General features: G+C 38.1%; 1 protein-coding gene across 3 annotated transcripts in view; it reads right to left on the reverse strand.

Moving 5' to 3' along the window:
* Plpp1 (phospholipid phosphatase 1) overlaps window positions 1-24,283 on the reverse strand; it is a 92,240-nt gene that overhangs the window by 880 nt on the left and 67,077 nt on the right. For all 3 annotated transcript variants that reach the window (XM_013152814.3, XM_005003770.4, NM_001173003.1), the window contains 2 exon segments: window positions 8,924-8,981; window positions 60-236 (listed from right to left, as the gene is read on the reverse strand). In XM_013152814.3, coding sequence (XP_013008268.2) covers window positions 60-236; window positions 8,924-8,981 — 235 coding nt within the window.

A 24,283-nucleotide genomic window follows, 5' to 3' on the forward strand; every position in this document is an offset into this window, starting at 1 on the left:
TATGCAGCTTAAGGGATTTCCCTCCTTATCTGTATCAAAATGTTGCCCTTAATACTTACAACTAATATTGCAACAATAGCTCCTTGAATAAGTCCAGTCAATACATCACTCCAGTGGTGTTTGTAATCAGAAACTCGAGAAAGGCCTACATAAATGGATGCAGCAACAAGACCAAACTGCAGTGTAGGACGTAAGAGTCTTGCCCAGTCTCCCTTCATCCTGGCTTGAAGATAAAGCTAATAGAAAAGAATAAAAAAAATCATTTAACATGCCACCTGAGAACTGTGTTCTATGAAATATTATCACACCTCTTAAAGAGTTGCTTTTTAAAAGATAGAACTGTTACATATGGAATAGGACCTTTAGGCAAACATTCCTATACGCGTTAATGCCTAGCACTGTTCTGATAGCAGTGTTTAGATTTTAAGGCAAAAATTTCTTCCTGCATGACATTCCAGGCAAGATTTCATGGTGGTTCCTCCCCTGGTAGTTTGGGCTGTAGTTCTGGTAATCAAAGGCAGTCTTGGGGCAAAATGTTAGCATTCTGAGTTCTTTTACCCTGGGCCAGGCTTCTGTTTTCTACCCAGACTGTCTAGGGATTATTTGCTTAATACCAGTTTACTTCAAGAGCTCTGCTAGCTTCACAGCCTCAAACTTTTAAAAGGGCAACTGAAACTAAATCATCTGCTTAAGTAAGACAGTTTGTGGAGTACAATCAGCAAAGGATTCTGTTCTTTCAACAACTCCTGTATTCTTTTCTGTACACTAATCAAATCTGAGACCACCCCATACACACACCTTTTTATCTTTTTGAGACAGGGTTTCACTATGTAGTCCTGCTTTGAACTTTCTTTGGAGCCCAGACCAGCCTAGAATTCAGTGTTGTTCCTGCCTTAGCTTCCAAAGTGCTAGGATTGAGGCACACACCATCATGCCTGGCTTTCCTTTCTCGTATCTATCAGATTTTGACTTTCCATGTATTGGTATCTAAGAGATTTTGATGTAGAAAAAGAACTTTTTAGTTCTTCAAAATATCTGTCCACACAAACTATAATTTAAAATTTAAACTCTGTTCAATACTTTACTTCAGCATAATTAAATGCAGTCCTCAACAAACAATGTATCTTGCTCTGCCTGTTAACACATGTCTATTTAAAACAAATCTACTCCCAGATCTTTGGGTGATGCTGTGGGTGTTCAGCTGGCAAAAACCCAGAGGTTGTCTAATTTTATCAAGTACATAAACATAAACATCTAGCTCTAAAAGTGTCACAGTTTAAGTCTGACTCCTTAGCTAGCTTAAGTGCTACTGACTTTCAGCAGCTTTCTCCATATTTTGTTTGAAAAAAGATTAAGAGCTGTATTTCAAGATTCATTTTGTTTTTGCTATAATTGGAAACTTTTTTTTGCTTTTTTTTTTTTTTTTTTAAACTTTTTATCGGTACTAGGGATCGAACTCACAACCGCCTGCTTGCAAGGCAGGTGTGCTTACACCGCTGAGCTAAATCCCCAGCCCCTGGAAACTTAAAAGGCTCTTAACTATACATGAAGCCAAATTTAGTTATTACTGTCAGAAATTTCAGATGTAACATTAGTGTGGTGGTACACAGCCCAGCCTATTTGAGTGTCTCAAGATTTATAAAGGACTGGGGATTTTGTTCAATGTTAGAACCTTGCATTCAGTCCCCAGAATCGGAGAAGAAAAAAAAAAGCTCACTTATGACCAAAAGGTTTCTTACTATAAAAACAGAGGCCTAGGAAATACTTAAAGTAATTCCACTTTGCACTTTCAACCCTTAGGGAAAACTCAAGACAGAAATTTTAGGTTTTTGTTTTGTTTTTTCCCTCACACATCTAAAGTCCCTCTTAAGTATAAGGCCTTCCCAAAGAAGCCTGCATGACTATAGGTAGCCTGCAGAGATGTTAAGTATTATTTTGCCCACATTTATTCCATGGGGAACATTAGATTCCCCAAAAAATTAACATTCACTACAAATCAGTAATCAAGGTCTAACATTTTATCTGAAGCCTTTACCTGAGTAGCTAGTTTTCTCCTTAAATAGCTACCCAAAGATAAATATTTCCCCCACGAGTGAAATGCTGGCTGTGGACCCAGAAATTTCACCAAGGGAGTTCTGGAATCTGCCGATCCTGCTTCTACTTCTGATCTTACGTTCTAGACTGGCTTCTCTAGTGACAAGTCACCATGACTTGAAGCGCCGGTGTGGTCACAGAACATTTAGCCTGGAGAAACTGCCTAATTCAGAGTGCTTCATGTTTGGTGCGCTGTGTCTCCTGAGGTTAGGGGACTCAGTTTGGCTCTGTAAAGGCTAAGGCTCTGCCCTTCCCAGAAGGATTCTTCCATTTCCTTTTAGCCCAAGAAAGTAAACGAGAATTTCTTGAACCTTGGCTTACCCAAATTTCATAGTTGACAGGCCCAGAACTTCAGACTTTGGCTTGTCCCCTCCTAAAATCTTCTACTGAGGTCAATGGCCTCAATAGAGTGCAGTGTTGCTAACTCCACTTCCAGAGCCAGTTTCAAGGTTCGCTGTGCAAGATCCTACCCCCTCTACATATTCTAAGGAATTTGCTTTTCTACCACTTAATTACTTTCCAAAAAGTTCATCTCTTGACTATCATTTCCTTCCCTATTCTTTCACTTTAATTCTTAAAGTCCCCCTAAACACACCAGAGTGCATCGTCCTTGGAAGACAGAGAAGTAGCATCGCTCATGATTTTGTAAAAAGTACGTGGCATGGCTTCCTTTAAAACGAGTCTCCATTCCTCCATCTGTCCCTCACTGCTATAGGAACTGAGTCTAAAGTTTCTAGGCACTGTTCTTAGACCAGGAGATGGGAACAGAACACATGCTTTAATGTCCGCTAAGATTAACAAGGCTTACTAGGTCCTTCACAAACTCCGCTCTTCCTCTTCCTGTATATGCTATGCTGTTTTCTTAAGGATACGTAAACTGAACCCATTCTGGCTAAGGCAGGCAGTTGCGTACTTCTTTAAGAGTTAGAAAAGCCTAATTCCTTGTCCAAATGGGATGTGGCATCAGGTGCAGCAGTAAGTGTCAGTTATTTTGTGTTCCCTTTCTAAAGGAAACTGCCTCCCAATAGAAGGGAGCTCTGTTTGGACAGTGTCACCTGCCTTCTCTTCTGGGATAGCAGTGCCTCGATAACTAGTTATAGTAGGCCTCAGCAAGAGTTGTGTTGTGCTGTGCTGTACTGTGCTGTCCCTCAGGAATTGCTACTGGAAGTATGAAGACATGCTCTACTTCAGAAATTCTAGAGTATCTGGTGAGTACATAATAGGTTATTTGCAAACTAAAGTTACGAGGAAGCAAAAGCTACAATTAGGCAAGAGAATAAGCCATTTAGTTGAAGGCAATAGCCACACTGTGAAAACTCAAATGGCCCATGTGACAGAAAAATGTGGTTCAGTTCATATTGTATACTAGTTATAGTCAACATCTGTCTTCACTATAAACATCTTTTCTTTTAGGACTAAGGGAGTAAGATAAGGAAGCCAACCAATTAAGAATCTGCCCTGGGTATAATCAAAACCTTTTTAAAATTTGGATTTCTAACACCAAAATGATTATACGAGTTTTAAGAAAGATACCATTGAAAAAGATACCATTGAGAAAGAAACTGATCTGTTTGTAAATTGGAATTCAGAGAGCAAGGAAAAAAATCATAGCAGTACAAACTTACTGAATGTCTCTGAAGAGGTATCTTATGTGAGACTTGTGGCTTTAGGGATGAGAATCATTTTGTGACCTTTTCCTACAGACACAGTGTAAGGGTGTGGTTCCTAAGCCAAATAGCTTTCCCCGCCAATGTGCCAAGATTCTTCTCTGATCATTACACTCTGGCCAGTCTGATTGATCCTGCAACCTGCAGTTTTCTGGTGAAGGAAGCTCTGATTCAGGGCAGCAGAACGGCAGAACAGAGGCAGTAACTCGTAGGTCTTTGCAGCAGGGCTCCCGGAGGAAAAGCCTTCTGACTGCTGCTCCATGCAGAACACCAGCTGGCAGGAACCCAATCATGACAAAAGGTGGTTTTGTAATTAGGATTATCCAAAATATTCAAGTCAGGGATAAAGACTCCCTCCTTGGCTGAGGTAAAGACGCAAGGAGAAAACAGGACCTAGGGATTTATAGTCGTGACTTAATTTTTAAAAGAGAAGCTAAAGGAATTAACCCAGCAGTTAGATGAGGACAAGAATAGTTGGGGAGAATCCCCGTTTAGCTGCCTAAACCAAAAAGGCTTCCTTCCCTTCCACACTTGGAAGGATGATTCTCTCCACTCCCTATCCCTCTCACAAATCTGAACCCTGTCTTAAAATACTTTTGAGAGTCTTAACAGTCTTATTTTATAAAAAGCAACACCAGAGCCTGCTGCCACTGTCACCCCTGCCAAAACAGGAAAATGACTCTAGAAATGGGAGATAGGAGTTTCCATGAGGCACAAATTTGGAATGAAGGCTTAATGAAAAAGATACAGCATACATTTACATTCACACCACTACAGTTCTTTAGAGAGAGGAGCATATGTCTATTAGAGTAGACAAGTGAGTTTGCTAGAACACTTGAAGCCTGCACTGAGCAGTGACATTCACCTGGGGTTTTCTGACCAGGGCAAGCCTACAAGAAAGAGCAATTTATTTTTTTCTCCACGCAGGCAGAAACCCTAAGTGGAACCTTCCTTTTCACGAGAGCCAGCAGTGATACCTGGTTTCAGAGAGGGCATTCCTGAAGACTTATGGTACATTTTGAAGTCATTCTCAGCATACTCAGTAGTGTTTCTTGGTTTGCTGAGTCCTTGCTTTGAGTCTCCAAAAGCTCAAGTGAACTACTGAGATGAAGAGGAAAGAGACCTAGCCTAGTGGTAATTGCCTTCCAAGGCTTTCAGGTTGACTTTATAGTACAGATTAAAATGGGGAGGAGGAGTGGTGTGAATGTAAATGTATAAGTCTTTAGTAGAAGTGTCTTAGTAGTTTAGATACTACTAAAGACTTATACACGCAATTTCTTATTCCTTAGGGCAGTAAAGAGAGGAGTCAACTTCTCAAAATAACCAGATGTTCAAGCTTAAAAGCAGAGGGTCTAGGAAGCTGGTGCTCTAGCTGCAGGGCACAGATGCTTTCCTATGAAGTACAGCACCTACCTGTTAATCTAAGCAGATCCAACACCTGGGGTATTGTGAAGAATACCACTGTTGTTTATAAGGTACATAAATACCAATTTATTCAGTCTGAATAAACTGAAGAAATTATCTTGCATAGGGCCACATTTGAAAATATTTAGAAGCTGTATACTTCCATTTACATAAAAGCTATGTGTTTTTATAAATTCAAATTCAGTATCTGACACTGTATGAGCATTATTTCACTATTACAGATAGTGCTTTGGCCGGAATACTGATGCCTCCACCAAATCCCATAGGTTGAAATCTTAACCCTCAAGGTAGTGATAGGAGGTGGAGCTTTGGCAACTGAGTAGGTCATGGGTCAACATCAGCACTCTTGCGTTTCCTCCCATGTGAGATCAAAGCAAGAGTCAATTTGCAGCTAGCCAGAGGGTCTTAATCATAACAGTGTGCCACTACACTGCTTATACGTGTGTGCTCCAGACCTGCACAATTTATTTTTTGTTATTTTATTTGCCTCCAAATAGCTGGTTTATTTTTATTCTGCTCCTTCTTGGCTGACCTTGTTAGCACTTAACTGGAAAGTATATTATCTCAGTTTCCTAATATTCTGCAGGCTTACTATAGGGGCTTTCCCCCTCCCCCATTGTAAATGTCAGGGAGTCAGCTTGCAACCTGAAAATGATTTCACATTGTTAACAGCTATTCTTGAGCTAGATGTAACTCAGTGGTAGAGGGCTTGCCTAGTATGTACTAGGCTCTGGGTTCAGTCTCCAGGATCACACACACAAAGTTACTCTTAAAAAGTAAGAATAAAGCCTTAATCTTTGTTACCTAACATTTCACTGGGAAAAATTTTTTTTACTAACCCCTGAGCTAGACTAACAGCATACTCAATACAAGGAATACTAAACTTACTTTGAAGCACTGTTTCTAAGATCAAGTCCAGCAAAGTAAACTGATTGTCCCATCTATATTTGATAGCAAACTGTAATGTAGGCCTCAGTTTATCCTCCTCTGGGCTTCAACTTCACTGTCTTTAGGACTCATGGAATTCCTAAATCTCGATCCTGTTACCTTAGGCAGGATTCTTGTGTTCTGTGGGTAATAAATTCTTTACTTTTCCATTACTGGGCATTACTATACAGTTTTGGGAACATCTTCATGAAGTATTAGCAATACTGGTATAGGATCAGTACTGAGTGAGGAACTATATGAATACAAATGTGTGAAAGAAAAGGTGTGGATAGGTGGGTGGCACTCTAAACACAGGAGGGGTAAGGCCTAAGAAGAGGAATTTTGTGGTAGGGAAAAAAAAAAATACCAGAGAGAGCCAGGAAAAGTATTTTAGTACATTCTTCACTCCTGTACCATGACTGTACTTAGAATAATCACATAAATTTGGAATCTTTGGCATCTGACCAAATTTAAGAGATGTCACCAACTATGTAAACTGGCTATATATGAAGCGGCTCCCATGAGCCCAGGTGCTTTTCACTGGCACTGACTCCTTGGCACTGTGAGTTTGAAGGGGTGGGCTGCCTGCCAGAGTAGAAGCACAGAGACCAGGGTGTTTGCTTTAAGAGACATTTTTAACTACAGGTTAATTTGGAGTGTCAGGAATTCTTGAGGATTTAAATGACTACATCTCCACCCAAATCTGGGACTGACCCATCATGCCAAGATGCCCAGGGAAGTGAGTCACTGCCTAAGGAATTTGGAGAGGAGAGGTTAATGTTGTATACAAGTATGGAAAGCAAGGCAACATCTGTGTATTCAAGCTTGAACTCAAAACCGGGACCTATTTCCTAATCAAGTAAGTATTTCCATTGCCTACAGTCAGTGAGATGGAATAGAGTTCCTCTTCTCTAAAAAGACCTTGGTCTATACCAAACTTATTTATATAGACTTTTCTCATTGTAATTTAAATGGCTCACAGTGATCCAATTAGCAACTAGTAGTTGAGCTCATTTTCCTTGTGTGTATATTTCTAAGCTCTCTCTTCATAGCTGGTGTATCCATACAGCCAGCCTGCCACTCAGGCTCTGTATCATCGTGCCATCCTGTCTAGTTGAGGTTCCTATTTCACACAAGTACTCAAAACTAGTTTCTACTTGAGTATATAGACAACAGATGTTTTGAAAAGGAAAGAACAGAAAACGTTAACAGATGAAATAAATCTGAGACTTTGTAACTGGGGAAAAAAAAAAAACTGGTCAAAGTTACATATGCCACCTCTTTACTGCCAGATCTGCATCATCTGACCATCAGATAACCTGGGCTAGCGGTCAGATGAGGTAATCAGGAAAGCAAAGGCATTTGGATTGTCAAGAGGTGGCCTGCAGAGCTCACAGACCTCTCATCTGTCCCTTCCCAAGCCCTTCTCCCTATCTCATCTCTTCCTGGAGATTAAGAATCAAAAGGAAAAACAGCATAAAGGGCAAACCCACCAATATTAACCAAAGCATAGAATCCTGGGTCTCAGATAAGGAAGGAAGGCACAGATGAGTGAATTACAACACAAGTGCCCTGGGGCATGTCCACACTTTAAAAGCCATTCAGTATAATCAGGAACCTGTACTTTGGAGAAAGTTCCCAGGATACTAATGGCTCTCACCACTACATACCTTTTCCCTTCTCTCCTAGTGCCCTATTTAAATAAATACGATTTAGAAAGAATGCTAAGTTTCCATAAAATGGTAAATGAAAAGAAGTTAGAATAGTATTTGCTATTAATTACCTTGAAATAACACATTTCCCATGCCACCCCAGAAACATTTCAGGATTTTATAAAGGAAGCCTTAAATTGTGAATCTGTACCTCTTCTCACAAAATTAAATTAACCTAAGATGAAAGCCTTGCAGTTTCCAGAAATGCTGGAGAAGCCAAAAATGAGTTTATAATGGTTTTGTGGATTTCAGTGCTATATAACATCTGCCATTTTTACATTGTTTTCACTTTGGGAATTGGGTTTTTCAAATAAAAGCAAGATTTAGGTAAAGTTAATTTAAAATTCTCTCTGCAACAAAACCCCAGTTGGTCTGCCTTTAATATTATATACCATGGGTTTTTAAAATCTAAGTTTTAAATAGTCATAAAGCACAAATAAAAGAAAAACAGAATCTATAAATTTACATGGAATACAAACTATATAAAAAATCCACTTATGAAGAAAATTAAGATACAGAGGTTACAGGTGATCTGTTAGGGTAATAATCTTCCCCATTTTAATAATATAATTATAAAGTATAATTGGCATTTAAATAAAGGACATTTGAAAAATAAAAATCAGTTCAAAGGTTCCTTGAATGTATGCTAAAGCCTGGTCTTGCATTCATTACTCTAATAGAAAACTATATAGTCATCTGTAGCTCAAAAAGTAAAATGTAGGTACAAATATTTTCTGTCTCACTACCAGTTTGGTGTAATGCAAATGCAAACTGCCCCACTGCTGTATAGCTAGCAAACAACTGGACTTGGAAGTTGCCTAACTGACAACTCAGAGGTGGAAATCTGACCCTGTGGAAGTCAGTCTAGGAAATGCTTCAGAAAGAGAAAGGAAAAAAAGATCTGACCAAAGTTCAACTCCCCCTTCACATCAGCCAACAAGAGAAGAGCAACTGCTACACCCAGTAAAGAGCATGCCTGCCGGACTCACAGAAAATGACCCAAGGTAAAAGGAAAGGAGGAGTGTAGCAGAAGATACCCAAGTGATCAGTCACCCCACACAGCTCCAGTTCCCCAGTGGTCAGGAGACAAGTACTTACGGCCACGAAGACCATGCAGTACATGGAGAACGAAGAGTGGCCTGAGTAGAAGGACAATCTATAAGAAAAAGAAAAAAATGTTAATTTTTCTCTCATAGAGGCCAAAAAGAAATTTTCCTTTTGTTGGTGGGGCCAAGAATCAAATCCAAAGCTATGGACGTGCTAGGCAAGTGCTCTACCCCTGAGCTATCTCCAGCCAGAAATTATCTTGGTTTCATAAATTTCCTAGTTTCAGAGAACAAATAGTTCTCTTCCTCCACCTTTAGAAATTAGAAGGATGAGGGTGGAGGGACCATTAAAACATGAACATGGAGTCTAAGAAGGGTTTGAGGTCATGTTTCTATATAGTTTCATTTTATTAAAACTGTTAGGGTGGGTGATGAATCATCATAGACAAGTTTGCCAAGTCTACAGATGTCAGGGGAGTAGTTAGTACTTGACAAGCTATTGCTGGCATAAAAGGCCATGATTTTATTACATAAAAATTTATATGACCATAACTGAAGTTTTATTTTCCATTTGCAGGGTTTGCCCCTGAATAACGTCATACTTCCTTTGTAATACATCGGAAATTAATAATTTTTTCCCATCTGTATTAATAATGTTTTAGATGGGTACACATTTTGCCATAGCTTTCTCACCAGATTAAGTGATTTCCTGTGGTAGTCAAATAGTGTACCAACAGTCCTCTAGCAGATGAATATCTCTTTCAATATTAAAGTCTAGAGTGACTACAAAATTTACAGCACTTCTGAAATAAAAAAGGCTCACTAAACATTCAAGGACTAAGTTTTGCTTCACAGACTTAGCCATGAAAAGATGCTCATGCAAATAATTCCAACATTTCTCCTGACTGCCTTGTGTACACAAAAATAAGATCATAAGTATTTTACTGACTACATTCTGCCCTAACTAACTCAACAGGATTTAAGGATAATGTTGGTTCCCTGGATTTAGATACACCTCCTACTAGAAAGTCATGGGAATTTGACAGCCAAAGGTGGGTAGGAATGAAGATTATTTAAGTATATCGTGATGAGGACTTCTCAGAATTTATTTTTTCTGCCAAGAATTTAGATTGTATTTTTTGCAGATACATTCTGAGAATCTTCTTCAGCTGCTAGGGAGGTTGAGGCAAAACTATCACAATTTTAAGGCCAGCCTGAGCACTGTACAGAGAGCCTGTCTCACATTTGAAAAAGGATGCATAGCTCAATGGTAGAGCACCTGCCTAGCACATCAAGGCCCTGGATTCAATCCCAATTATCGCAGAAAAGAAAGGAGAACTTAAAATTGCTGTACTACCCAGGAATTACATAATTAAACCTCACAAATATTTTGACCCTAATCTATGCAAAACAAAAGTAAATGAATCACTTTTTAGCTTACTTGTCTACAAAAAATAAAACAATCAAAATCCTATTTTAAATTAGATAATAGTTGGTTTAGGTTATAGTGAAGACACTATAAATTAAAAGTGAATTTCAGAGACTGCCAAAGCTCAAGCCAGTATAACCATGATCACAGAAATATTGTATCCTCAAACTCAAACCATTTAGCTTCACTAAATCTTGTACCCTATACACAAAATATATAACTTGCAAACAATGGCTAGAGAAAGCTTTCATTAATTTGAAAACAGTTTCAATTTTGTAATTCTGAATATATTACACATTTTTGTTAGGCAAGAAACAGGCCTATGCATGTTGGAACTTAGGACTCTGGGAAGCCAAGCAAGCACCTCCCCTCCCTGGTAAGAGGAGGTAGGGTGGCAGACTGCAGCCCTTCCAGGGGGGAGAACCAGCAGTGTCTCCTGAGATCCACGCCATGTTGGAATTTAGGACTCTGGGAAGCCAAGCAAGCACCTCCCCTCCCTGGTAAGCGGAGGCAGGGTGGCAGACTGCAGTCCTTCCAGGGGGAGAACCAGCAGTGTCTCCTGAGATCCACGCCATGTTGGAACTGAGGATGCTGTGAAAACAAATGACCATCCTGCCTCCCTGCTTAGCAATAGTGAACCTACTGCTACATGGCCTAGAGTCAAATATCCCACTTCCCCTATCCTCCTTCTCCTCCCGCTCCCCGCCCATTAGCCCGTGGGAACCAGAAATCTGAGCACCTCCTGGGAGGTTGACCATAGCAAATAAGGGGGACTTCCTTCTACCATTTCTTTGAAGGCAAGTATTTTTATTACTGTTTTGCTCTTTTCTGATTAATGGTACTGCTCTATTCAATATTGTTTTGATAAGTTCTGTAGTGTTCTGTATTTCATCTCATTTTGATATACGTGATTGAAAGAACAACTATTATAAAGATAACAAAATATACTGTGATACTTATTACTGTTAAAAAAAAAAACAGGCCTATGATAACTTTAACAGATTAAAAATAGTAACAATTCAATCTCAGTTCCTAAGTCTTTCCCACAGTACTTTATCAAATATATCATAGTAATATGAACTTCCACTTCTATTAAAAAGAGAACAATGTAACACAAAATTACAAATTCAAATCATTCCTATTCCACACAAATCTAGATCATAATTCACAAATGAGCTAAATAATTGTATGGATGCTTAAATAAAACTCACGTAGTCAAATTCAAGCCTTTGTCATGTAATAACTTCAACTGTACTGTTTCAGATTTTGGCCCTAGTTAAGAATCCTGCCCTAACAAAGCCAAGGCAGGAGGCATCACAATCCCTGACTTGAAATCATACTACAAAGCTACTATGATAAAAATTGGCATTGTACTGACCAACAAAAGGACCTGAGGGCCAATGGAATACATCAGAAGCAGACACAACTACAAACACAGTCACCTTATCTTGAAAGGGAGCAAAACGTTCACTGGAAGAAAGCCTCGTTAATAAATGATGGTGGAAAAAATCCACATGCTAAAGACTAAAACCAGACCAATGTCTATCACCATGCACTAAAGTCAAAAAGGATCGAAGATATAAATATTAAAACAGAAACACTAAATCTGCTGGAAGAGAAAGTAGGTAGAAATCTTGAAGACATAGGGGTAGGCAGAGAGTTCATGAACAAAAAACCAAACTGCATGGTAAGTACTTCACAGAATCAACAACTGGGATCTCATCTTATTAAAAACTTTTTGTACCTCAAAAGATCACTAACAGAGTGAAAAGAAAAGCCTTACAGTGGGAAAACATTTTAGCCACTGTCCCTAAGACAAATGACTTCTATCTAAGACATAATGAAAATTCCAAGCTAAGCTGGGTGTGGTGGCATACACGTGTAAGCCCAGCACTCTGGAGGCTGAGCCAGGAGGGTCGTTTGCAAGTTCAAGACCAGTGTGGGCTATAAAGTTAGCATACAGCCAACCAGAACGACTTGGAATCCCTGTCTCAGAAAGACCAAAAACAAACAAATAAAAAAAGAAAATCTCAGACCTCCCAAATTCAAAGACCCAATCCAAAAACAGGAAATCTGAGATAAACACACATTTTAAGGAGAAATACAAATAGCAAATAAATACATGAAAAAAAGTTTAACATCATTGGTGCTTCTAGAAATGCAAATTAAAATAACACTGAGATTCCATCTCACCCCAGAAAGAATGGCTATCATCAAGAAATCAAAAATCAGTGTGGAGATTCCTCAAAAAGCTAGGATTAAAGTTCCCATTCAAGTCCCATTCAAGCCAGCTATTCCCCTTCTGGGTATTTTCCCAAATGGATAAAAAACATCACATCACATTGATATACATATCCATGTTTATAGCAGCACAGTTTGTGTTAGCTAAATCTTGGAACCAAATCAAATGCCCATCAACCAAGGAATGGATTTAAAAGATGGTATTCTTACATAATGAAATGCTACTCAGCTATAAAGGGTAAACTCAACGCTTTTATAGGTAAATGGATGCAACTAGAGTCCATATCCTTAAGTGAAATAAAGCAGACCCATAATCATAAACACTGTATTGTCTCCTTAGTGTAAGAAACTAAGTAAGACCAAGGGGCTGGGGATTTAGTTCAGCGGCATAAGTGCCTGCCTTGCAAGCAGGCAGTCGTGGGTTTGATCCCCAGTACTGATAAAAAGAAAAAAGACAAAAAAAAAGAAACTAAGACCCAAAATCTACCACAGATATTGTGAAGGGAAAGAAACAGCTCAAAAGTAAAGAACTGGAATGAGTGAAAGGATAAAAGAAGGAAATGGAAAACAATATATATATACAAAATGTAGCTGATTATACTGATTCCTTAGTTCACTGAGAAACAACTGTGCTTATATTGTTTGATCAATTTTGCAAGCCTGCATCTTATAATCTAATCAACTACTCTAAAGATAATATATAACATATTCACCATTGTCAATTTCCTATTGTTTTTGAAATTCTCTTTTTTTTTCTTTTTAAAAAAAAAAAAACTCTGCCCCTAGATATGTCCTTAGGCTTTAACTAATTTTTCAGTATAACCTTCAGATAAAACTGCAGTAACTGTGTAAGCAAGCTTCAAGTCTTAGGAAAATATTTTCTTTGCAGAGATAATTATTTTCAAAAACCGTTTTCACAAATACTGGGAAACAGTCTTAACAACCTTCAACTGGTAAGTACAGTTCTTGACTAACTTACTGGAAATGGAACTCTATTACAAATGGCAACTTTGAGATTTCTTTCCCTTCCTTTTGTCAGTCAAAGTAACTTATCCTTGTGACTGAATCCCAGTATCACAGCTTTCGGAGTATTCAGCCATCCACTCCCCCTACTCAACTCAGTACTCTTCCACCTCTAGATTCTCAACATCTGCCCACATGTTCAGCCTGGAAGATTGCAAAGACAATCAAGTTTAGCCTTTATCTGTCATCTAAGTAACATACAAAACATCTCTTAATTTGGTATTTTGTGCTTGAGGTTAAATCACGAGGAACTCTGTTAAATCTCTTTGTTCTTACCTCAAACACCAGACTTTCTTCCCTCTTGCTCTTTCTCCAAAGTTGAAAAGCTCACGGCAGTTACACTGTTTTAAGGTTTTTCATCTCATTCATGTTTTCATTACATAATAACTGCATTCCTTGTGGAGAGGTGGTATGTGTACAAACACACTTTAATGCTTTTTCTGTTCCCTTCCCATTCCCTTGCTCTTTATCTATTGGTCCCCTCTCCCATTTTTAAAAGCTGTTTCTCCTTACTTGCTGTTATCTTTTTTGTTCTTCATTTACATTTTGGGTTTCTCATAAAACAGACCATATGAAGTTTGTGTGGCTGATCTATTTCACTTAACATTGTTGTCTCAAAATACATCCATTTTCCTACAGATGACTCAAGTTATCTTGCTTTATGGCAGAGTAGTACTGCACTGTGTGTAAATACATTTTCTTTATCCATTCATCTGTTAAAGGACTATAGGCCACTTCTAAGATTTAGCTGTTATGAATTGTGCTGCCATAAACATGGGTAATGCATGTATCACTGTTATATGATGCCATGAACTCTTTCTCATTTTAGTTTCTTGAGGAATTTCCATACTGATTTCCACAGTGATTGTACTAGTAGTCTATATTCCCATCAGCAGTGTAGAAAAGTTTCTTTATCCTTGCAGCCTTACCAGTATTTGTTATTATTTGAACTCTCGATGATAGCCATTCTTTCTGGGATAAAATAGAATCAATTTGGAAATATTTTTTCTTGCATTAATTTCTGAGTAATCATTTTCCTAAATGAAGTCTACACTGATGACTTTTTTATTCATCACTTTGATATCATTACATTATCTCTGACTTCTACTTTTGCTATTAAAAGATAAGCCATCTCTCTGCCATTCTTTTGGGGTTATCTTTTCATACTTTAATTGCTTATTTTCTGTAAGTCTTCAACAACATGCAGTTCCACTGTCATGTATCTACTAGACTTCTTTTTAAGTTAGTTGGCTTGTTTATAAAGCTATACAGATAGCACACACCTATAATCCAGCACTCAGAAGACTGAGGGGGTTAGACCACCGTAATTTCAAGGCAGGCGTGGGCTCTATATACCTGAACAACATAGTAAGATGTGTCTCAAAAAGACAAAAGTGAACAATAAATATAAAGCTTATCTTGTTGGCTTCCTATATCTGAAGATTTACATAATTCACCAGTCTTGAAAAGTTCTCAACCCTCTGTGCTATCTTTTTGTGAGATTCTGAACTGAATGTGGAACGCATCTTTTCATTCTATTCTCCCTTCCTTTAACCTCTCTTCTGCATTTTCTTGCTCTCTTTAGGTCAAATTTTAATCTTAGCCCTCTCTTTCATTTCTATTTAATCTGTTACACTTAAAAATTTAAGTTACTAATATATGTATCTGCTGTATCACTATCAATCCATTTTGACCTTCTGGCTTTTTTCCCCCTTTTGTAATGGCAATCAAACCTAGAACCTTGAAACTTACCCAGCAGGCACTTATGCCACTGAACCACATCCCCAGCCCTCTTCTGGCTTATTTATAAAGATAAGAGAGCATGAACTTTGGCTCGAGATCAGCGAGTGTGGTCCTGTGATTAAGCAGCTTTCAGTAGGAGAATGGTACTTTCTGGGAGTCTTTAACAGTACCCACGTGCCTTGCCCTGCATATTTTCCTTTGTCTCAGCCTTTTATCTTGCATGCCCTATATTTTCTACCTTTGTGTCAAAACTAGAGCTCTAAGCTTTCAGAAGTTGGCAGGTCCTTTTAGAGAACATACTAGATCTGAAACACTCACTGACTCTGGCTCTTGCCTCAGAAAAACTCCCTTAGCCTCCCACCAGCCATTTATTTGAAGGAAATCATATATTTCTATATCTCCATCCATCCATCCTACCTCGTGGGTCCCAGGTCCCTGGGATCACAGATATGCAACAGCATTCTCAGCATTATATACATACATTTTTAAATGCAATGAATGTAAGAAGAAAAGCTTTTTTAAAAAAGATGCCAATGTGTAAATAATCACTTCAGAGAATACCAATTTAACCTCTGTACACTTTCAGCAAAATAAAAGTCAAATGCACTATGACAAATTTGTTTGAATATTATTTCCTGATCATATAACATTAACATAAGACTGGCTTGAAGTATAAACTTCCTTCTGACTCATCTATTAAAAAGTTTGAAATGTTCCATACAAATGAACATACGAACAATGACCTCTTAACATCAATTTTGCCCACATATTAGAGCTTCTTTATTTCAAAAGGCTGTTTACAGTTAATAAACGTGTCAGGTGCACTGGCACTAGGTTATCAGAGTATCTTCAAAGGTCTCACACCTAGTATACTGAGGACTCAAATGCAGGTGATGAGGAGCACTTCATTGAATACTTTCAAAAGAATGATGTGGCAGTATCAACAACCTGAAAAACACTTTCTGACCCAGTAATTCTGCTTCAAGGCATCTATCCTAGAAAGGGGCACATGTGCACAGGAAAGTGCTGCAATGCCAGTGGCAACGCACGGACCCAAGGAGGGTTCTAGCACTGTTCTGAGTGCTCTCTCCACCTATATGAATTCAACATATCTGTGTGAACTGACATAAAAAGTTATCACAAAAGATTTATTTAAAAACATATCATTTATTTCAACCACACAAAAAATAAAATTTCATTCAATATAAAAATACACAAAAATGAAAGGATACACAAATTAACACTGACTCTGAAAATACAACAAAATGAAGATTTAACAAAATTTTCACATTATGCAGTAATAATATTGGAAACCACTTATTATTACAGGGAATATAAGTATATACAGTATTCAGATAAAAAATATTAAAGTAATAATTGTCTTACCCTGGCTACAAATTTCCTACGGCTCTTTCCCAGTCTCTGGTCCCCTACACTACGTTGTTCCTGGCAGTTTCCATGAGTGTCAGAACTAAGGATCACTAGTCAAGATATAGACACTGTTCCCTACCTACAAACTCATGCCTAGAATCCAGGAGTGACTCAGGCCTAGAAAACCTGTTCTCATTTAGCAAATGTTTTGACATTTTTCATGTATAAAAGACAGATTTTAGAATTACAAGAACCACAGGGTATCTATCTCCAAAATGGTACAGAGATAAAGGTAATAAATAGTACAGGAATTTAAGATGGTCCCAACCAAAATTAACAAATATAATTCAATACAAATATTGTAAACTCAGCTCACTTCTTTGAACCACCCAGGGGTTGAGAAAATCTCTCAGTAGCAACAAAAGCCATATCATATTTCTTGAATTGTTTGTACATCAACTTTAATCTATTTCCATTTAAAGCTTCTGTTAGCCGATTTTAACTATGCTACATTATACAAAGTCACATGCCTATCTGAAATATGAGAAATGACTGTCTTATTTTATTCATTAATTCACCAATTATTACATTGCTGCTAACACATGAATCATGTCTCTAAGAACATGATTTTTAAGGGAAAGACTATCAAGACCATGAAAAAAAAACAGAGCATACTTGGTATATGTGTATTTTAAATTCTTAATTTAATGGACTATTTGATAGTTAAAACCTGATAATAGTGTTTTTTATTTATGAAAGAATCTTGCAAGAAGCAGGAATTTAGAGAGTAGTACATTGCTGAGAATCATAGGATAAAGGAAAGAAGTCTGTATCTTCAAAATAACATGAAATGCTTCCAAACTCCAGACAAGGAAACTGACTAAAACAGATGAAGAGGAAGGAGATTGGGATAAATGTTACTGGCTGAAGTTTGAAACATATGAAGTTGTACTTGAGGAGGGTCACATGTTTTCACTGCTAAGGAAAAATTCATGGCTTTATGCATTGACTCCAAATCACCAAAGCCACTTTGCCTACACTAAAAGGGAAACATGAACAAAAAGACTGAACAAAAAGGTCATACTGTGACAACCAGCAAAACCTCTTTTTAAAAACCCTGCACAAAGGACTACCCTTGCAAAAGGTAAACGACTACAGACTAAGGGAAGAATTTGAAAAGTCCATATTTAAATTGTTGTGTCATATGCATGTGAGCAGACAGGCAGAACTGCTAGCTAGAGGCAAGCTGGAGACTTCTACTTCAAGTCCTTCCCCAAATAGGCAGCAAGAAGGCCAAGAAAGTCTTCTCTTATCACCTGCAGCTGGTATACTAACTTCTGGCCCTCCTGCAAATCATGAAATCACCACCGACTCCTAGTCACCAAGTTCACAAAAGGCTAAAAGCAGCAATAGAAAGGTCTTTAGTATTATACTAATACAGAAATACAAACATGAGCTGAAGTTGACATTGTCAGTGGCAAGATAAGAAGCAAAAGGCCCAAAAAGACAAGCCCAATAAGAGGCTGGCCAGACAGGTCACTCCCCCTTTCAGATCAGACCAGGTTATATTACTGCAGCTCATGTTACCACAAGGCCTATTGAGGGTCATAATACTTCATTCACTTTGAGAGATCTGTCCTACCCAATTGACAAAAGCAGAAAAGACACATTTCCCTTCAGTATCCCAAGTCCTCTTTCTGTTAAAATTTATTGACATTTTCTATTACAAAACATTGATACTCATTTTAGTACATTTAGATTATGATGAGGGGAGCAAAGCTGAGGAAGTTTTACCAAAAACCATGAAAGCATATTATTCCCCTGCTTCACAGCCCTTCCCTAGAACCACTGCTGAGCACAGAGAGCCCTTCCTAACCCCACTAACCTCTCCAGAGCTATCATCTGTTCATTATCTACTAGTTCCCAACATGTGTTTCATGCTTTTCATTTGTCCTCTTGCATGGAATGAGCTTCCGACTTTTAATAATTTTTATAAGATTCAATTCAGCCACAATGCAGGCATGCTCCACTGCATCTAGCTACATCCAAATCTTACACTCCAAAATGCCTCCTCTAACTAGAGGTAACACTGCCATCTTCTGATTTAATGTACCATACTACCGTAAGGCATCTATCACTTTCAATAACTCACACCATCACACATTCACTCTCCAAGCATCCTATCTACATCATGGCACCAAAAGATCAACATGCACATGTTGGCGGCACCTCCAATGATGGAGCATAAGAGCAATAAGGCATGCAGAACAGGGCAGCCAGAAAGAGGTAGTGATCTTAAAGTCATATTCCTTTGAATATAATAACCTAAGGTCTTCTCATGGAGTGAAAGATCTTTTAAAATCATCCCTTACTTCATTCTATATGTTGATATTTCCATAAATGTACATGATTTAAAAGGAAGTATCAAGTTACTGATATACATATGCATGAGAAATAGGATAACCGTGAACAAATGAATCTTCCTAGAGGGATAATGGCTCATTCAGTAATGTCTACAATTAAACCATACAGAAGCCATTCTCTCAAACTATAAAGCAGGTTTTACCAGGTACATACATGCCACAGGCAGTCAGCCTATTTATATGGGATTTTTCGCTATTAGAAAATTTCCTCAAAATTCCTCTTTATGTTCACATGGGTTACATTTTAAAAAAGAAAAATTATGTCTCACATTCAACAATATATACTGCAATTAAACATCTAAATAATATAAGGCTGCCGTAATCCAAATAGAAATAACTTTGTATTGAGTATCTGATTCACAGAAGCAGAGATTAGTCATTCAGAATATATCAGAAACATGAGTTTGTACTTAAATATAGCATAAGGCCGGGGATATAGCCAGTGATGGAGTGTTTACCTAGTGTATATGAGGCCTGGGGTTCAATCCCCAGCACCAAAAGAAAATACACACACACACATAATTTAAATAAAAGCAGAGGAAGAAAAAAGTGTATCTCTTAAAGCAGCCAATATTTTGTGTAATGTATTATCACAAATATACTAGCTCACTGCACACAGGTTTAAATTGAGTCTGTTTCAGTTCCTATATCCTGAGGCAGAGGTCATATTAGGTAGTATTCCCATAATACAGGTGATTGAAACCAGCAGCTGTCAAAATATGGTCACATGGGGTCCAGGGATTTAGCTGAGCAGCATAAGTGCCTGCCTTGCAAACACATAGTCGTGAGTTGCATCCCCAGTACCAAACAAAACAAAAAGTCAAAATATGGTCACATATCAACAGCAACATCTGAGGACTTGCTAGACACACAAATTCTCAGGTCCCACCTGAAACCTTCAGAATCAGAATCAGGTATTTGACCAAATATTGAGAGCGGCTGATCAAAAGAGAATCTTGACCCAGGAGGTAGCTACAGTTCTGAACTATAAGCTCATTAGTTTTCTGGATTTGGAGGATTTTTCCCCCCAAAAAACTGAGATAATGGTATTCTTATTGGCATGAACTAAATGACAGACTTAATAACTGGATGTTCTAATGTTGCAAGTATAGCCCATTTACTTTATAGCAAATTCTCAAGTATTAAACAGTGAACAGAACTCTCTAGATACTACAATTAATAAGTATGAAAGTCCTTTTAGGTTCTCCTTTGAATGTCTAGGACCTAACAGCCACAGTTGAAATCCATTTTAAGTTCTGTGGTATCAGTGATGTCAGACACAGCATGAGAATGTGCACAAGTAGGGGAAAGGGGCATAGGGCAAGAAAGGAAAGAAAACCAATAGGAAAAAATCAAAACCTAAACCCAGCATTGTGGGAGCATGCTGTCTTCCTAACATGTAACTCTGACTCATTTATACAATCAACAAAAATGACTCAGGTACTTATGTTCCCTTCTCCCCAGTGTCAAGCACTATAATTTCATAATTAAAGAAATTATAAAAGGGAGCAGACTGAGCAGATAAATAAAAGAGCAAATTACACCATAATTCTAACCTATAGATAATAGTGCAATTGAAATGTTTTTGCTGTTTGGCTTACTTAGCCGTTGAAATCCAAAAGAAAGGGAATAGGAAAGTCTGTCTCCACCTAAATAGTCACAATATAGCAGCAATGCAAAGCCACAATTATATGCCAATATCATCCAGCTCTGAAACTAGCAACAACTGACTCATCCTGGAAACAATGATGGGAACTACATTTTTCTAGGAAGACAAACAGTCTAAAATTTCATTCTTTCTACTTTATTTCTTGTTTTAGATTTCCAATGTTTAACAAGATCTCTTCTCATGGAAATGAGTTATTTTTAATACATTTAGCTCTGCAGTTTGAGCTATGCAAATGTCCTTACTGCTTTTAAAGAAGTTGTTTTCCAGCCTTTAACACAGAACTATAAAAGGATGATAATTCATGTACATCAATGTAGAAACTTTAACAGCTGATGGAAGAAAAAGCCTACGTATCCTTGGGTCAAATGTACAAATTAGAGTTATTGTATGACAGCCAATTTACGCATACTAGGAAGAGACAGAGTGTAACATGAAAGAATTTTAAAATAATTATTTGTTATGTTAAAAAACTGCATTATTTTACATTTTGCCAAAATGGCTTGTGTCAAAAGAAAATTGAGCTGAGATCTATATACGTGAACCATAGAAAAAAAGGCATGTAAAAATCTGTATTCTCTAAGAATCATTTCCAACACATTTCCTGGAGCTCAGGTAAACACTTAGTACCATAATAACTTTCTTAGTATGGAGACACCAAGCAGAGGACTTGATAGAAAAGTACAAAACTGAAAATGAGGGGCCAGGGATATAGCTAGGTGGCACAGCACCAGCCTAACAAGTTTGATTCCTGATACCTCCACCCACAAAAACCTGAGATCAAAAGTCCTGGGGTTTGGGGCTGGAGATTTAGCTCAGCGGCATAAGCGCCTGCCTTGCAAGTAGGCAGTCGTGAGTTCGATCCCCGGTACCGATAAAAAAGAAAAAGACCCCAAAAAAAGTCCTGAGGTTTAGGATCCTCACTGCATCCAGTGCTTCACTCACCAAAGTGAGACACTGCCATTTTCACGCCCATCGTGAAAGAACCCTAAAAGGGCAAAAACAAGTAACAAAGGGCCAAAACTGCAAAAGTCAGATATTAATGCCAGATAAGAAGCAGATGGTTAACTCCTAGATTAGTCTTTGATCACTGAAAATAAGAATTCTTCATTTAGTTCTAAGTCAACAAGACACAACAGCTATCCATCTATCCATCTATGCTCCTTACTACTAGAAAACACAAAACGTAAGGACAGAATATTGATTTGGGGGTAGCACTACAGGATTGATAGATACTATGGTATGGGAATATACTTAAATAAAGATAGTTCTCAACTTCTAATAGTTTGATTTACAATACTTCAACTTTAAACAGAAACTAATAGGAGCTACTTCAAACTTTGGTCCTTTTCCATGTTAGTGATAGGTGGTACAATATCTTGTGTCTCTGGGCAGTGACAGCAAGGTGATTGAGGCTTCTAGTCAGCTATGTGATCAGGAGGGAAAACAATGCAATGTACAGTAGATGTATTAAATACACTTTTGACCTACGATATTTCCAACTAATGATGGGATTTTGTGCCACAGGCCTATACTAAGGGAAGGAGCATCTGTTATTTAAATCCTTAGCGACTGTTTTTCAATACTGCATTAATACGTATTTTTTTCTTTTTCGAGCCAGCGTCTCCACTATGTAGTACACCCTGGCCTTGAACTCATGATCTTCCTGCCTCAGCCTCCTAAGTGCTGGGCTTATAATCATGTGCCATCACACCAAGTCGGTATTTCTTTTAAAAGGTTTTATGGTAAAGTTGCAAATGTGAGAAGAAATCATTATAGTTTTATTCTATTTAATTCTATGTCTCAAGATATATTTTTACTCAGTTATTTGCTTGTTTTATAATTTGTGATAAATGTTAGCCTCAATGCCAGTAAGCTTCCTCTTTTCCACCATGCCATTTAATTATCCCCTTTCCCACTTTCTCTACAGTACACTCTGAAATTCCAGTGCTATTTTGAGTTCATCTCACCTGTGAGTTCAAACCCATCCCACAGGGCTCACCTACCAGCTACTCACTACTTAAGAGCTTTTCTCTGTAACATTGCTTGGCCCTGTAGCTCAATTAAACAAAAGAGAGATATTAGGAGTTCAGTTTTGTGCTGTTTTTTGTTTTGACACAGGGTCTCACTGTGTAGTTAAGGTTGGCCTTCAATTCACTATGTAGCCCAGGTTACCCTCAAGCTCACAATGATCCTCCTGCCTCAACTTCCCAAGTGTAGAGATTACAAATGTGTGCTACCACATGCAGCTTACACTCCAGGATTGATGGTATCTTCACCACTCCTTAAAGCCATTTCTGGACCATTCTTGCTCTTTGCTTTTATAAAATCGCTTGCTCACTTGAGCTCAAATCGGCATCACTTTCTGCCATCTATTTCTCAACTAAATCTGGTCACTTTTGCTATCTTCATTAAGATTTTACACCGGGGGACAGGGGGTTTAGCTCAGCGGCATAAGCGCCTGCCTTGCAAGCAGGCAGTCGTGAGTTCGATCCCTGGTACCGATAAAAAGGAAAAAGACCAAAAAAAACCCAAGATTTTACACCTGTATCAGTGCTCCTTACCTCTCAAAGTCTGCCACTCAGCAGCCTGATCTCTCCATATTTTTGGCCTCATTATTCCAGAAAGATTTTCTTTCATTCTTACCATTTGTTTCACATCTTTCCTGCTAGACTAAGCTCCATGAAGATGTGGAACAGACATCCCTTATTCCTGGCTTAATTCCGAGCATACTGTATAGTGTACTTCCTAGTTAAATAAGGTGTTTTCTAATCTACACTAGACATGAAAAACAAGGGTTATTTGCAGGTCTGTGTTGCTTATAAGAGAATCAAAATGAACAGTGAAGTGACTTAGAAATCATAAAAGCATCACAGGATGTCTCACCCAGAGAGAGCATTTACTGGATGATGAACAAATAAGGGAAACTAATAGCTATCTTAAAATATAGAAATTATTGTAGATATTGTTTATCTACAAATTAAAGGAGTTAGATCTTTTGGGTTCTAGATCTATTCTATTTCATTTTGGTCTCACTGTGATTTAAAATATAAGAAACAGTCCAGTAAGGGTGTGTAAAAAGGCAACCTGAACTGAGGATGTAGCTCAGTGGTAGAGCACTTTCCTAGCACATAACAGGCTAGGTTCAAGCCCCAACCCTGAGGGGAAATATGGGAGGAAGACAAGGAGGCAATTTGAGCCTGTGGACCAGGAACTGTCATGATGTGAGTCAAGTTACTTGGGGAAACAGCTTACTCTTAAGAATGTAAGATTGCCAGGCATGGTGACACACACCTGAGACCCCAGAACTTTGGGAGGCTGAGGCAGGAGGATTACAAGTGCTCAAGGTATCTGAGCTACATAGTAGGGTGGAGGATGTATGAGGTCTTGAGTTTGATTCCCCTCCATCCTCCAAAAAAGAATGAGCTAAGAATGAGTTAAGTTCAAGACAAACCTGACCTGGGACCCTACTCAAGAAACAATGAAAAATCTTTAAAAAAAAAACTACAGACCTAA

The sequence above is a fragment of the Cavia porcellus genome, unplaced genomic scaffold (genome assembly GCF_034190915.1).
Source record: "Cavia porcellus strain 051 isolate PalLab524CR breed Dunkin Hartley unplaced genomic scaffold, mCavPor4.1 scaffold_11, whole genome shotgun sequence".
Classification (NCBI taxonomy): Eukaryota; Metazoa; Chordata; class Mammalia; order Rodentia; family Caviidae; genus Cavia; species Cavia porcellus.